Consider the following 17,260-nt stretch of genomic DNA (forward strand, 5'->3'; position numbering starts at 1 on the left):
TATTTTATTAGAAAAGCTGGATTTATTTACATACATTATTTGGAGAATATATATTCATATACAGATCAGAAATATGGTTGTATATACATTATGAAATACAGAGATCAAATAGAAACAGTGTAGCTTCTTTTAAACTGTAAGGCTCTGTGTCTTTTCTGTAGTAGCAGTTGTCAATGCAGCAGAAGCTGATTCTGTAGCAGATGTTTTTGTAGCATTAGATTCTGTAACAGTTGTTCTTTTGTCCACTTGATCAATATGACTCTTCACCCAGGCAGTCTTTGGATCAATGCAGAACTCTCTCCCTGAAATTGTCTTAAACCTGAAGGAAAAAATATAAACATGATTTAAGTCAAATACTTCAGAAGAGTTTCTTATTCATGTTTACTTTCTAGTTTGTAAATTAAATAATAGTTAAGATGACACTCACACAATAGCGCGTCTGGCACAGATGCTGCTGGTCCAATAGTAAGACACCACTTTATTCACAGGAACCTTCACTTTACTGAACACTCCACAACAGTTTGAGTTTGCCACTTCAATTGCCAGGTTAGCTGAAATATGAAAATATGTGAAATATGAAATATCTGTATTCATGCAAAAAGATTATAAACTGTTATAACAATATTTTTAAATCACCAAATGCAACAAATGCAACTAAAACTTCCATAAATATTCTGAAAACAATACATTTTTATCTTAATTCAAAATGGAAAAGAGCACTCACCGCTTGAAGTCATCTGCACAGAGCAGAAGATCACCAGGAACAGCAAACACATCAGGCTTCTCATTCTTCAAGATGTTTCTTCACACTGACAGAAAGAATCTGTAGAAGTTCTGTAGAGCTTGAAGATCTCAGAGCTGTTGTGTCCAGAATAACGTCTGAGCATCCTCTTATATACACAGTCAGAGACATATTCCTACTAAAGACATTCATGTAAATCCGGTTCTGAGTATCAACATTGCAGACTGAGAACTGTTTTTAGCTCTTCCTTTCTGTCATCTTTGTTCTGCTTTGTCATTAATGTAAAAATGTGCCTTTTTTTCAGATTGACTGAAAATGGGCTTCAGCAAAACAACACACAGCTTCCGCTTTTCAGGCCTGTCAAGTTCAGCATTCAATGAACTAAATCTGAAAATTTGAATGATGAATTTTGAATTCCGCTGTCAATATCAGGTGCTAAACCTTCACCACTTATTCACATATAAATCTGGTTAAGGTGTTTAATTAAAACACTAAACATAAGATGTTGGACCAAAAACCCCTTGCTCTAAGAAAACAAAACCACTTCTTGTTTCTAGTGACACTTGTTGGTCTAACAGAGAAGTGAGAATAATTCAGCCAACAGTTAAACTAATTCACAGAAATAAAATATGCAAATGTCATAAGAAGAAAAAGGTCACTTTTCATTTGCAGTTAGTGACAAAAATATTGGGATCTACTTAAGGGTTTTCTGAATCTGACTAAAATGAGAATTTGTCTTCTAACCCTAATGGCACATAAAATTTTAGATTAACTGAAATCATACCAGTCTGGTTTTTACAGTACAGATCTAGATGTATCTGTGTGCCTGTGGACCACTATGAAGTAGTATTAGAGATAGTTTGGATTTAAGGGGTGCTTTTGGCATTTTTCAGACTTGGGAAAGTCTTGGGCACTAGTTCCGGTGGTATACACAAGTTTTCAAGAGGCCAAGTGTGTGTCACACACCTGGACTCATTTTGTGTGTTTTTGCCCCTGTGACCCAGTTTCTGTCTTCCGTGTCTGGTTTGATTAGTTTCCAGGTGTGTCTCTTCATTTCCCCATGTGTTCCATGTCCCTGTTAATTTAGTCATGCCATCCACCTGTGTTTCCCCAATTATCCCTTCTACTTAAGCCTTGTCCTTTCAGTTCTGTTTGGTCGGGTCTACTCGTCTACACGTTACTCATTACTTGTCAACTTGTCTACTTGTCAACTTGTTACCTGTTACTTGCCACTTGCCATCTGTTATTTACTACTTACCTTGTTTATGTTTGATTCAATAAATCCTTGTTTCGTTTATCCCTCGGCTTCGTGTTCCTTCCAGCAGCGTAAGCCGTGACAGAAGACCCGACCCAAAAAGTTGTAAACTGCGTGTTTTCCCTCTGTTTTTTTTTTTCCGTTTTTTCACAGTCTTTTTTCTTTCCGTAGTGTGTCATGGATCCCCTCTATCGCCCCGAATACCTCCTCCTCCTGCTGGAGCAGGAGGGACTGTCTCTCGAGGACCATACCAGACGGTTTCTCTGGCTAGCTAATGCCACCAGCTACCCGGACCACGCGCTCTGCACCTTTTATCACGCCAGCCTGAACCCTAGGTGCAGAGCGTTGTCGCCCGAAGATGGTCCTCGGGAGGATTTCGCCGCCTTTATAGAGTGGAATCTGGTGAGAAATGGGTCACCTCTCACGGTCGGCCCAATGGAGGATCTCGCCAGGTCCACTCTGTACCCAGAGCCCAGCCTACAATCTCCCCACGGTACGAGGCATAAGCCCGAGCCCACCGATGACAGAGAGCCAGAGAGCAACCCGTCAGACCAGGTGCGAGAGCCGGCGACACTGCCCACCACGAGGGAGCATAATGTGGAGCGCCAAATGGGTCAAAATGAGGGGGTTTCCTATTCACCTATGTCAGTTTCTCAGTTAAGCCCAGGACGGGCTCCTGATCCTCTGTTAAGCCCAGGACGGGCTCCTGATCCTCTGTTAAGCCCAGGAAGGGCTCCTGATCTTCCGTTAAGCCCAGGACGGGCTCCTGATCCTCCTGTAAGCCCAGGACGGGCTCCTGATCCTCTGTTAAGCCCAGGAAGGGCTCCTGATCTTCCGTTAAGCCCAGGACGGGCTCCTGATCCTCCTGTAAGCCCAGGACGGGCTCCTGATCCTCTGTTAAGCCCAGGAAGGGCTCCTGATCCTCTGTTAAGCCCAGGAAGGGCTCCTGTTCCCCCGTTAAGCCCAGGAAGGGCTCCTGTTCCCCCGTTAAGCCCAGGACGGGCTCCTGTTCCCCCGTTAAGCCCAGGACGGGCTCCTGATCCTCCTGTAAGCCCAGGACGGGCTCCTGATCCTCCTGTAAGCCCAGGACGGGCTCCTGATCCTCTGTTAAGCCGAGGAAGGGCTCCTGATCTTCCGTTAAGCCCAGGACGGGCTCCTGATCCTCTGTTAAGCCCAGGAAGGGCTCCTGATTCCCCGTTAAGCCCAGGACGGGCTCCTGTTCCCCCGTTAAGCCCAGGACGGGCTCCTGTTCCCCTGTTAAGCCCAGGACGGGCTCCTGTTCCCCCGTTAAGCCCAGGACGGGCTCCTGATCCCCCGTTAAGCCCAGGACGGGCTCCTGATCCCCCGTTAAGCCCAGGACGGGCCTCTGATCCCCCGTTAAGCCCAGGACGGGCTCCTGATCCTCCGTTAAGCCCAGGACGGGCTCCTGATCCTCCTTTAAGCCCAGGACGGGCTCCTGATCCCCCGTTAAGCCGAGGACGGGCTCCTGAACCCCCGTTAAGCCCAGGACGGGCTCCTGATCCTCCGTTAAGCCCAGGACGGGCTCCTGATCCTCCGTTAAGCCCAGGACGGGCTCCTGATCCTCCGTTAAGCCCAGGAAGGGCTCCAGCCCCAGAGCTTACTCCAATGCCTGCTCCTCCAAAATTCCCACCCTCCCACCCACTCCTGCCTCCTCCTCCGCTGTCGTCTGGCTGCCCCTCAGCTCGCCCTCAGCCTACCATCATTGTGGTGCGAGCTCAGCGGGACCGCCATCCTCCAGCGACGCCTTGGTCGGCGTCTCCCTCACCTCCGCCTCCAGCCTCTGAGGCCTGGACTCCGCCTCGGCCCGTTGACCCGTCGGCTCCACCATGGCTCCTAGCTCCTTCCTCTCCGCCGTGGCCCGGCAGTCCGCAGGCTCTGCCTGGCTCCCTCGTCCCTCCGGCTCCGCCTTGGTCTGGCGTCGTCCATCCTATGCCTCGGGACTCCACTCCTCCGGCTTCGCCTCATCCCTCCGTCCCTCCGGCTCCATCAGGCTCCTTCATCCCCTCGGCTACACCTCAGTCCTCGGTCACTCTGGCCTCACCGCGGCCTTCCGGATCCACATCGCCGCGTCAGTCACCAGAGCCATCAGTTCCGCCTAGGACCTCCGGCTCCTCCCCGTCACCCTGGCTCTTCGGCTCTCCGTCTCCGCCTCGGGCTCCTCCTCCACTTGCTCCGTTGCCGTGGGTCGAGTCCCTGGAGTCGGTGACCATTCCTCCTCCATGGCTCCTTCCTCCGTCGGCCCCACCTTGGGCCGTTATGGCTGTGGCCTGGGTCCTGCTGGGTGCCTCCTGCTTCAGATCCTTCCTGTCTCCTCCCTGGCTCCTCCCTCCGTCATCTCCTCCCTGGCTCCTCCCTCCGTCATCTCCTCCCTGGCTCCTTCCTCTGTGGTCCCTGTCTGCTGGCCTCCCTTTGTTGTTTCTACGGTGCGAGGACGCACCTACCGGGAGGGGGGAGTACTGTCACACACCTGGACTCATTTTGTGTGTTTTTGCCCCTGTGACCCAGTTTCTGTCTTCCGTGTCTGGTTTGATTAGTTTCCAGGTGTGTCTCTTCATTTCCCCATGTGTTCCATGTCCCTGTTAATTTAGTCATGCCATCCACCTGTGTTTCCCCAATTATCCCTTCTACTTAAGCCTTGTCCTTTCAGTTCTGTTTGGTCGGGTCTACTCGTCTACACGTTACTCATTACTTGTCCACTTGTCTACTTGTCAACTTGTTACCTGTTACTTGCCACTTGCCATCTGTTATTTACTACTTACCTTGTTTATGTTTGATTTCAATAAATCCTTGTTTCGTTTATCCCTCGGCTTCGTGTTCCTTCCAGCAGCGTAAGCCGTGACAGTGTGAGTATTTCAGCCCCTCTAGCTCAGCATTGACTGTATTTTTTATTTATTTATTATTTAATTTGACAAATTAGTAAAATATCTACCTTTTAATATTGACTTCTAAATAATAATAAAAAAAGAATAAAAATGTATACAGTAGAGGATACAAATGTTACTACAGGGGGTAATTTTATCATTTATATTTTATGGGATATCTTAACCCAAACACATAAATCATTTCATTAAAAATGTCCAGTACACTTCAGAACACACTGAGAGTTGTTTTAAGCTTTTTTTCCCCCTCCTATTTATGTTTTGCTGCTCATGTCAAAATGTGGCATCTTTTCTTTCAGATTAAAAAAATGAAAGTATGCTTCAGAAAAGCAACACACAACTTTCTTTTTTTTGGGGGGGGGGGGCTTGTTATGTTCCGCAATAAATGTGAATTTCAAATATGGACTGCATATTTTTAGGTACTGCTGTATTTATTTTTTCATTAGTCATGAAGGACTCATTTCAATTTTTTTATATGGTGCGTATTTCAAGAAACTGGATGAAAGTAATATATTATGATGCATATATTACAGTACATATCATGACCAAGACAGATTAAATGCTGTTTCTCCTGAAATTCAACGTTTACACAAATTTAACTGTGTTCATGTTAAAGGTGTTTAAGGAAGCAAATATCACCATCAGAAGACACCTTTAGAAAATAACTTTTTTTTTAATAAATAAAAAAAAACACTACAATGCAACCTCATATTGGTATAGACAAACACAAAATCATTTTTGATACAGCTGGTATGAAGAGAAAGATCACTTAAACAAAAATAAATATTAATTGTAAAATATATATTCTAGAGTAATAAAAGCACAATAAAACTCCCTATTCCTAAATACTGTATAAATTTATAGATAATTTCCCCTTTCATTTCTATGGTCTGTCATGACTTGGTTGCAGAAATGAACATGATGAAGAAGATATGAGACTAATTAGAATAATAAACCTATAAGATAATGAACCATATAAAGTCTATAGAGACCGCTTTTACAAGAAAGAAGTCAGCAGAGTTATTGTGAATGAAATAAATTGTGCTGCATCATAAGTGTAAAAAAAAAAAAAAACCTTTTCTCACATTCATAACTTTTCCTAATGTTCACTTCTTTTTGTATTGTGTCACATTTGTGTCTCTTTATTGTAAAGCACTGTAAAATTTTGGTTCAGATCAGTTTTGCTAATGTCACTTTTGAGGAGGAATTTTAAGCGCTCAACATTTGCATCAGAGCAACAAACCAGTTTTCTTCACTTTTCATTTGATCCATATTAGATTGCAATAAAATGATTTATTAATGAAGAGGTGACTCTGAATAAACACCCATAAAAACATATTTGTGTGTAAAAGTCTTTTTGAAGCATTTACAGTTATATAATTAATTGTGTGTTACAAGGATTTGCACAAGTGTCTCTTATTTATTAGATTGTTTTTTTGTTTCATATTTATTTACTAAATGTTTTGTATTACACATCATAAATAAAACTAAAGTAAGTTTAAATACAATCTAAATAAAGAATAAACACTAAATCCATAAAAGGAAAAAAAATGACGATAATTTTTTCATTAATTTATATTTTATTAAAAAAGCTGGATTTATTTGCATACATTATTTGGAGAATATATATTCATATACAGATCAGAAATATGGTTGTATATACATTATGAAATAGAGAGATCAAATAGAAACAGTGTAGCTTCTTTTAAACTGTAAGGCTCTGTGTCTTTGCTGTAGTAGCAGTTGTCAATGCAGCAGAAGCTGATTCTGTAGCAGATGTTTTTGTAGCATTAGATTCTGTAACAGTTGTTCTTTTGTCCACTTGATCAATATGACTCTTCACCCAGGCAGTCTTTGGATCAATGCAGAACTCTCTCCCTGAAATTGTCTTAAACCTGAAGGAAAAAACATAAACATGATTTAAGTCAAATACTTCAGAAGAGTTTCTTATTCATGTTTACTTTCTAGTTTGAAAATGAAATAATAGTTAAGATGATACTCACACAATAGCGCGTCTGGCACAGATGCTGCTGGTCCAATAGTAAGACACCACTTTATTCACAGGAATCTTCACTTTACTGAACTCTCCACAACAGTTTGAGTTTGCCACTTCATTTGCCAGGTTAGCTGAAATATGAAAATATGTGAAATATCAAATATCTGTATTCATGCAAAAAGATTATAAACTGTTATAACAATATTTTTAAATCACCAAATGCAACAAATGCAACTTAAAATTCCATAAATATTCTGAAAACAATACATTTTTATCTTAATTCAAAATGAAAAAAGCACTCACAGCTTGAAGTCATCTGCACAGAGCAGAAGATCACCAGGAACAGCAAACACATCAGGCTTCTCATTCTTCAAGATGTTTCTTCACACTGACAGAAAGAATCTGTAGAAGTTCTGTAGAGCTTGAAGATCTCAGAGCTGTTGTGTCCAGAATAACGTCTGAGCATCCTCTTATATACACAGTCAGAGACATATTCCTCATAAAGACATTCATGTAAATCCAGTTCTGAGTATCAACATTGCAGAACGAGAGCTGTTTTTAGCTCTTCCTTTTTTCTCATCCGTTTTCTGCTTTCTGGCCATGTAAGAGAGTTGAAGGTACTTTTCTTTCAAGTTCACTGAAAATGTGCTTGAGGAAAACAACAAACAGTTTTCTTTTTTTTCAGTGTTTAAAGGGACAGGGTCTCAAATTTTTATTTGAACTAAAATATGCACAAGTAAGGGAAAAAAGGCAGCTGTTGTTTTTATTTATTTATTTAGTGAGGAAAAGGGTGTGGAACAACTTTTTTTTTTTTTTTTGACAAAAAGAAAAAAAAAGATGTGTCTCTGGAAATTTTCTCTGGAAACCTCCGGAGATCCACAAGGTCCTTTGAGAAACAACATAGACAATAAGACAATATTAGTTTCTCAGAAACTTTCTGTACATTTTCTTTTTTGATTTTTGTTTTAGGATACAATTATAATGCAAACAGTCCATTCCAAATTGTAATCTCATAGTTGCAGTCAATAATAATTTTTAGCATGGTTTTATCATCTACAATACTTTTGGAAAACTTTTGGTTCTCAAACTTGTCCTGGAGGAACCCTGCACATTTTGTACAGCATGTCTCTCTTGTAACACACCTGATTGGTGAATTGGTTGTGTCTGATAAAAGAGACATACAAATAGTCCAGGGCTATATGAGTCCTACAGGACAGGTTATAGAACTCCTGATCTAATGTATTCCAGCATATTTTTCGTCTTTTATCTTTGTCATTGAAAGTCTATCAGACCGAAAACTTTAGATGACAGTGTATGACTAGGACATTGCCATGAAGACCATAATATATGTAAAGGATAATGTACATCCAGCTGGTTGTTATTGCAGAATAAACCCTGAGAAGGTGATCAGGACCCCAACGCGAAAAATTATCTTGGTTATACACGGCTACTTGCCACATAAGTAAATAATTAGACACTAAATATTGATTTGAGCTGAAATATTTGAACACAAAGCTTCCATTAACAAAGCAGTTGCAAGCAAGCAGCAAATTCAAACTAGACAGACATTTAAAGGAAACAGTCAAACCACTTATTACACAACATTTCAACATATAAATATTTAAGGTAAGTAAATAATAGATTTAAGGCAAACAAAAAAAAAATTCTTACCAGTTTGTTACTTTTGATACTTTTCTTTCAAGTTCACTGAAAATGTGCTTGATGAAAACACATAGCTTCGTTTTTTCAGTGATTTAAGGGACAGGGGCTCACATCTTTATTTGAACTTAAATATGCACAAGCTATAAATAGAGGGCAGCTGTTTTTTTTGCTTTTCTTTTTCATTTAGTGAGAAAAAAGGTGTGATTTACTTGGGAGTCAGACATTAATTTTAAAACCCTTATCTGTTAGATTAAAACAATAATTATTTGACTAAAAGAAAAAAAAGATCCATTGGACGATCCATCTGGAGATCCACAAGGTCCTTTGAGAAACAATATAGAAGCTGCTGTGTGTGTGTGTACTTTTGATGGCATAAATGCAGAACACTAATTCTGAGTATGGGTCACCAATATTGGCCATGTCACGTCACTTTCACATTGCATTTTCACTTTCAAAACAACACACAGCTTCCTCTTTTGCCGGCCTGTCAAGCTCAGCATTCAATTAACTAAATCGGAAGATTTTTATGGTTAAATCTGAATTGTGCTGTCACCAGATATCAGGTGCTTAACCTTGACTCCTTACTCATGTATAAACCCAAAGACCTTTATTAACTGGTTTAGGTTTGTTTAATTAAAACACTAAACTTAAGATGTTGGACCACCAGGAACAGGAGTGAGAACCCCTGCTCTCTAGTGACACTTGTGGTCTAATAATTCAGTCACCAGTTAAACTGATTCACAGAACTGAAATATGCAAATATAATAACAGGAAAAGGACAGCTTCTCATTTGCAGTTAGTGTCTAGGACAGATGATGCTGATCCAGTAGTAAGAAGTCTCCTGTTTCAGATGAATCTTCACATTAGTGGTCTCTCCACAACACTTTGATTGTGCCACATCATGTTCTAAAACTGAAAAAAAAAAAAAATCTTATGTTCACGCACAAAAAAAAAAGATTATTTTTTTGAAAATATTGGTATATATTTTCATACTCTTTGGGAAACCTTTGCATAATATCCTATGTATTCCAGCAGAGTTTCATCTTTTATCTTTGTCATTGAAAGTCTTTCAGACTGAAAACATCCACCATTAGATGACAGTATGACTGCGGGACACCATGAAGAAAAGTATAAAAAGCTATATACTGTCAATATTTAATTTAATAATAATAATTAAATTACAAATTACATCAGGCTTCTCATTCTTCAAGATGTTTCTTCACAATGACGCAATTAATCAAAATGTAGTTCAGCAGAGTTTCAAGCTTTCTGTTACAGTTACAAAGGAATGAATAAAATAGTACTTAACATTTTCATTTAGTTTATTTCAGTGTCATTTTTAACCCCAATCAGTCTAATTTAGAATCATCAATATAAAAAAAAAAAAAAAATTCTATTGCCTCTGCATTTCATTACATTCACATTGCCTTTTTTACTTTATATTTTAATGGTAAACAGATCTGGTATTAACAAGTATTAAGTATTCAATTCAACTTCATTTTACATATTACAGTTTTTCACACTTGCTTTAGTACATTTCTCAACTCATCCTTAACATTTGCAAACCAGCGAGTGCATTTCTCAAGACAATTCATATAAACAGCATTATACAATGGATAACCAAATCCAAATTGCACAAAATACTAGTTCTTCTCTCAAAAGTAAATATTTAGAAGAATGTATCAGTGCCATTGGAATGAAAAGTCATTTTTAATGAACAAGATAGTTGAAATGCTTATCCATGTTATAATAGTGTACTCTGACAGTTTTTCCTGATGCAAACTGTGTTTTGATACCAAAAATTTTTTTTCCATATTGCATACATCACAGATCATTGACTACCTCACCAATGCCACTATGTATATCCACAATCTATTACAATAGACAAAGTATCATTCTATTTTAAATGGTTTAATTTTTATTTGATGGAGTTCAAAAGTGATAAAACAGGAGAAAATGAAGAAGCAGGAGAATTGCGTCCGCTCTGTCAAAGCTCTTCTTGTGTATAAAGCCGGTGCATAAATCACTTATTTATTTTCATCCTATATGATCTTGCCAAAATAAACTAACCTTTGTATTGTCCGTACAAAAGTCACTACGCAGTCAGCACTTCACTGAAACACAAATAAAACTTAAGACTGTGTACCAGAAACAACACCGACATCAGATGATGTTTCTTCACAATGACAGAAAGAATCTGTAGAAGTTCTGCAGAGCTTGAAGATCTCACAGCTGTTGTGTTCAGAAGTATTCCTCGTAAAGACATTCAGACAGATCATTTTCTGAGTATCAACAATACATGAGAGTAGTTTTTAGCTCCTCATTTTTCTGCTTTGTCAGTCATGTGAAAATGTTCTACTTTTCTTTCAGATTCACTGAAAACAAGCAAAAGATTTTATGAAAATAAACAGGTGCTTAACCTGGTCCCCTTCCTCACAAGTAAACCCACAGACTTTGATTAACTGATTCAGTTGTGTTTAATTAAAGCACTAAACTTGAGATGTTAGACTACTGGAAACAAGTCTGAGAACCCCTGCTCTAAGAAAACACAACCACCTCTGGTCTCTAGTGACACTTGTTGGTCTAACAGAGAAGTTACAATAAATCAACCACCAGTTAAACTGATTATAATATATATATATATATATATATATATATATATATATATGTATAATATAATGCAGGGAAAATGGCACCTTTTTATTTGCAGTTAGTGACACTAAAAACATTGTGATACTTACAGGTTTCCATTCACAATTAAATGTTTTTTGAGTCTGACTAAAATAGTAATTTGTCTTTTTAAAATGGCATGTAAACATTTTAGTCTAATTGAAATCATCATAGTATTTTTTTTTTTTTTTTTTTTTACAGTAGAGGTTTAGAAGTAACTGTGGACTGTGATGCTATGAGGTGATATTAGAAATGGTGTGGATTTAGTGAGTTCTGTGCTTTTGACATTTTTCAAACCTGGGACAATCTTGCACACTTACTTTCTGTTGTGTCCATGTTGTGTGCATGTGTGCAAGTCCCAAGGCCTCTCATTCTTTAATATTGACTTTTAAATAAAAAATATAATACATTTAAATGAAAAGTTTCAAAATGCTTTCAAACTTGTCCATACAAAAGGCCCTACACAATCAGCATGTATAGTCAAGTTCAATGCTACTGTGAAATTTTAATGATCAAATCTGAATTGTGCTGTCACCAAATATCAGATGCTAAACATCCAGCCCTCGCTTACAAGTAAACCCAAAGACCTTGATTAACTGGTTCAGGTGTGTTTTATTAAAGTTAGTAGTAAACTCTAAGTTTAAAAAGTTATTAAACTTTAGGGGAGCTTGGCCCTCATTTCTGAGTATTAACATTGCAGAATGAGAACTGTTTTTAGCTCTTTCTTTTTCTCATCCTTTTTCTGCTTTGTTGCTCATCTGAAAAAGTGTAAAGTACTTTCCTTTCAGATTCACTGAAAACGTGCTTCAGAAAAACAACACACAACTTCCTCTTTTGCGGGCCTGATGTCAAGCTCAGCATTAAATTAACTAAATCTGAAGATTTGTGATCAAATCTGAATTGTGCGGTCTCAAAATATCTGGTGCTTAACCTTGACTTCTTAATCATGTTCAGTATAAACACACAGACTTTGAATAACTGGTTAAAATGTGTTTAATTAAAGCAATATGTGCAGATGTTGGATCACCAGAAACAGGAGCGAGAACTTTTTTAGATTCCTTTTCTAAGGCAAGGAATGAGGTCATCCCCATTTTTTCATTGATACACATCTGGACTTTTTTTTTCCAGGAACATGAAATAACACATTTTGCTGCCAGCAACCAGAGAATTAACAACAATCATTCATGATTGGTGATTTAAAAATGCAGAGGACAGGAAAGATATGTAATATACACAACATAAGATCAAGAGGAATTATTTTACCAATGAGTTTACTTATCAATATTTTAACCCCAAAACAATGAATTTTACTGCATTCCCACATTAGATGGAATAAAGTTCCCTGCTTTTGTTTACATTTTTGTTGCATATTTCAGGAATATCCGGGTTGAAGTGATGTAACTTAACTGGAATTATATATTGTCTACTCAGCCATTTATACTGAAGCAGTCTCAAATGGGTGCTCATTGCCTGAGTTTGGGCTTTTAAACATGTTTTTTGCCACTCTTGCTCAGTTACAGTATATCATCCTGCAGGATAGACCGCCATGCTTGAAATCTGGATTCACAGAATTAAAATATGCAAATGTAATAACAGGAGAAGGTTTTCATTTACAGTTATAGGCACTAAGACAAAAATGTTGAGAATGAGATTTTTACTTAAGGGGTTCCCATCCCTTTAAAACGTTGAAATGCACTTAGATCCGGTTGTTTGCATAAGTTCTCAAGAGGCCAAGCGTGAGTATTGCAGGCCCAAAAGGAATGCAGTAGAAGATGAAAAATGTTACTTCATAAAGGTAATTTTATTATTTACATTTTATGTAATAACTGAGCTCAAACCCATGAATCACTTAATTAAAAATATCATATACATGTACATGTTATGAAATATTGTAGTACAAGGATTAAATGTCCTTTTAGACTGTTGTTCTGCTGTCCACATCAGCAACATATTTACTCATCTCTGAATCTACACAGAACTCTCTCCCTGCAATTATCTTTAACCTGAAGAGAAAAGTCAGAAAATTAAAAGATGTAGATCACATTCTTTTAGAAACAAGTCTTCCATTTGAAGATGAAATAATGTTTCAAGTTTATTTGTATTCGTATAGCGCTTTTTACAATACAAATCATTACAAAGCAACTCTACAGAAAATTACGTTTCTACAATATTTAGTAGTAGCTTATAAGTGGTGACTATGTTTGTGCGCATATGACAGGATTTTTCAGAAAAATTAATACAAGACGTAGTCAGTCAGACGATGAACATTATTGACAGCTGTTATTATATTATGCAGTCACACTTGTAGCACTATTTGTTAGTTCTGTTTGTTGATTCAGGGTTAGCATCATCTGGGGTCCTCTGAGGGTCAGCATCATCTCTTCTCAGGTGTTCTGGATCCAGACTGGAGCTTGTGTAAATCTTGTGGCAAACAAACAAATAGAGACATAATTAGCATAGCTGCTGTTCCATCAAAGTAAAATTAATTCGTTTAACCCAAGCTAAAGAATAAGATACAACAGTAGTTACAATTTAAGAGATACATTATTTGAATGCTTGGTGAAAGAGATGTGTTTTTAATCTAGATTTAAACAGAGAGAGTGTTTCTGAACCCCAAACATTATCAGGAAGACTATTCCAGAGTTTGGGAGCCAAATGTGAAAAAGCTCTACCTCCTTTAGTGGACTTTGCTATCCTAGGAACTACCAAAAGTCCAGCGTTTTGTGACCTTAGGGAGCGTGATGGATTGTAACATGGTTGAAGGCTAGTTAGGTGCACAGGAGCTAAACCATTTAGGGCCTTATAGGTAAGTAATGATAATTTGTAACTGATATGCACTGTAAGAAACGGACTGTGAAATTCACGGTAATTAACTGGCAGCAAGTGACAAGTAACTTACTGTAGAAAAAAACTACAGTAATTAACTGGCAGCAAGTGACAAGTAACTTACTGTAGAAAAGAACTACAGTAATTAACTGGCAACAACTGACAAGTAACTTACTGTAGAAATGAACTACAGTAATTAACTGGCAGCAAGTGACAAGTAACTTACTGTAGGTTAAATAATCATTCTTACTGTGTGTTCAATTATAGTAGCAACAATGAAACTTCAAAGCACTTCTTTTTACAGCAATTCTGTTTTAACTATAAAACGAATCCCCCACCCCCCATAATACCGTTTGAACTTCATACTGTGGTCACACTGCATTTTAACATTTTTAACAAACTGACTTCACACACCCCTAAATGAGGAAAGGTGTAAGCTAACACATAAGACAAAATTACATATGAGAATAGAGTTCAAACTAAAATGTTTTTTTTTTATAAAAAATGTGGGAAGTCTTCAACTGAGGTTCTTTCCCAGTTTGGGGTATCATTAGTCTCTTCCTTCCAACATGTGTACCAAAAGTATCCCACTGTCAGTGGAGAAGAGAGGAAAAGGTTGTGCATGGTTATACAGGTTACAGTTTGCACATTACAGTTTATTATACTGTACCATTCAATTCAAATAAGGGCTATTTCTTCAGAGGCAAGTAGTTCAACTAAAAACCGTCTGGAAGTTATATAAACTCTTAATGGATAAATTCCATTAGAAGGAATTCTTAAAAGACCATTATGCTTTCAGAATCTCACCTCTATCTAGTTATTTTGCCAGTCAAAGTCAGTGAAGTCTCTCATGAAGACAACAACACGTGGGTTCATATATGATGTCTTACGCTGTACATTTTTCCCACTTTTCCTGCTTGTCTGGACCTTGCTACTACGCTTGGTTGACTCAGGATTAACATTGGATCAACAGAAGACCTATTGTGTGCTGCGATCTCTGCTAGTGTCATGTACATTGCTAAAATCTTATGTTTCTTTCTGCCAGATCCTAGAGGATTAGCAACTTCAAATGAATCTTGATACAAGATTATGGATACTGAGGATGGTGATTCCTGTAACAATTTATTGTTTTTGATGACTTTACCATCTCTCAGGTCTTCGGCACATCTGGGGTTGTTGGTGTGTCTGATTTTGCCAGGAGATATTGCTCTTGAACTGAGGTCTGAGAGAGTAATCTCTTCACTGTACCTTAAATGGACACATACTGGCAAAACCTCTCTTTTCCATTTGCACTAATTCCCATATAAACTGAGGTTGGATCAACATAATTGAGTTTACTCTTGAATAATGATTTTCATGTCTAATCAGTTCTAAATACTCCCTCGTTGCATCTTTTCAGGAGGTCATTTTTTGAAAGATCATCAAGGAGATGCCTAATATTATTTTCAGGGACATTTAACTTCGTTAAAAACAAGGCCAGGTTGTTCATAAAATCATTCTCATCTACTAACTCATTACTTGCATGATCTCCATCCAACTCCTCCGGTAGTTCCAGTACATATGCTTTCGAAGAGCACATAGCTACTAGGAGTGGCACGGTTCAACTTTTTCACGGTTCAGTTTGTTTCAGAGTCACGGTTTTTGGTATAGTTCGGTATATGCTATTTTTATGGAGAAACTATACTTAAAAAAAAATCTAACTATGAGGAACAGCACAAATAAATACAACAGAGTAAAGATGCAAAAAAAAATTTTTTTAGGGAGGTCTAGCAGTACAGAAATTTAATAAAATAATCAAATGTAAAACAGCACCGCATATTTGAATGTATATTTTAAAGATTGTTTTTTATTAAAGTTACAAAAGCTTTTAAATCAAGAGCAGTGAGTGATTTCTTTGTTGTTTCTGTTCGATTAATATAAAGACGGTCACTTTAAGAGAATTCATTGCTCTAGTTCTCTAGTTGGTCTCAGGCGGGAAGGAAGTCGACCGGAAGTTGAAGTCGGCCGCGTGCCGCCATCTTGTAGCAGAACTTCACTTGCGTTAGCATCCCATTGACTCCCATTCATTTTGGCGTCATTTTGGCGTCACTTTGACAGCGAATAACTTTACATCTGAGGCGTTTAAAGACACCATTTGTCCATTATTTATTTCTAAAGATACAAAACAATGTATAAAGGGCTCCATTACCTTCTATGTTACATTATGGCCCCGTAGAAACAGTTTTTGTAAAAATAGGCTAACGATTGCATCATAACCACTCGACTCTATGTCGCACAGTAGAGAAATTACCGTACAGACAGTAGGAGAAGCTCGCAGGCAATCGGGGAGACGTCAAGAGAGAAGCCCATAGATACAAGCCCTGGCGTTACATTTTAAAATATTATACAAAATAATTAATCAGAATACTTACTCCTGCTCACTCACGCCAAAGAACTCCCCGCTTAAGCTCGCCGTCTCTGCAAGATTAACTATGGCAGTTTGCACGCACAGCTATGGACACAGCACAACATGGGTCTCTCTAGACACCACAGGCTCCACAAACAACAAGAAAAACAAACTGGGCTCACCTGCACCACAAAACATAACAAATTGTTCCAGCCAATAACAGACAAGAAAGATTTGGGGGTGGGGTTTGGGGGGTTAGTGCACGGATGAGGAGGAGGGAGGGTCTAGCCAGAGCCATATAGAGAGAGAGTTGTGACAACTCCAGTGACTCCAATGGAACGCTTTTTTTACAGCAATGTTGGCTCTTGGAGGCTCTCAATAGTTCCCGGAAGTAGCAGCAAACCGATGCCGCGTCGTAGAGATGCAGCAGAACAAACCGTTTGCGATGCACTTTTACAAGGTAAGACGTCTAAATAATACGATTGTATATTATCAGTACATCTAAATAACAATAAATTGTAAGTTAAAACCTTCTAGTAGATTATTACTCATTAAATGAGTAGATTTAAGGGATGTTTTCAGATAACTAACAGATTAGGCTAGGATTGTAGCTGAATAAAGTTAGTTACGAACACCCTATTAATTGTAAAAACTGTTCTCTTAATTCAGTTTCATCCATCGTGTTTGGAATTAGAGAAAAGGAGTCGAAACATATTTTTTTTTGCAGGGTGGGGAAAGTTAGCTAACGTTACATAGCCTATTAGTTCAATATAACGTTTGAAAGCGGTGAGTGGAAGTGGTAAAATTAGGTTATAAAGTATGT

The 17,260-nt window shown here is 38.3% G+C and overlaps 1 protein-coding gene across 6 annotated transcripts in view; it reads right to left on the reverse strand.

Moving 5' to 3' along the window:
• The window catches only part of LOC132125116 (C-C motif chemokine 2-like), a 53,808-nt gene continuing 36,548 nt past the window's right edge, over nucleotides 1-17,260 (reverse strand). For 2 of the 6 annotated variants that reach the window (XM_059536348.1, XM_059536347.1), the window contains exons 3-4: nucleotides 6,901-7,024; nucleotides 6,482-6,792 (exon numbers count right to left, since the gene is read on the reverse strand). In XM_059536348.1, the coding sequence (XP_059392331.1) occupies nucleotides 6,603-6,792; nucleotides 6,901-7,024 (314 nt within the window). In that variant the 3' untranslated portion in view covers nucleotides 6,482-6,602. Of the gene's footprint in view, nucleotides 320-427; nucleotides 552-724; nucleotides 920-6,481; nucleotides 6,793-6,900; nucleotides 7,025-7,196; nucleotides 7,378-17,260 lie in introns of those variants that run through there. The other 4 variants (XM_059536351.1, XM_059536350.1, XM_059536352.1 and 1 more) reach the window with 4 other exon arrangements.

The sequence above is a fragment of the Carassius carassius genome, chromosome 43 (assembly GCF_963082965.1).
Source record: "Carassius carassius chromosome 43, fCarCar2.1, whole genome shotgun sequence".
NCBI lineage: Eukaryota > Metazoa > Chordata > Actinopteri > Cypriniformes > Cyprinidae > Carassius > Carassius carassius.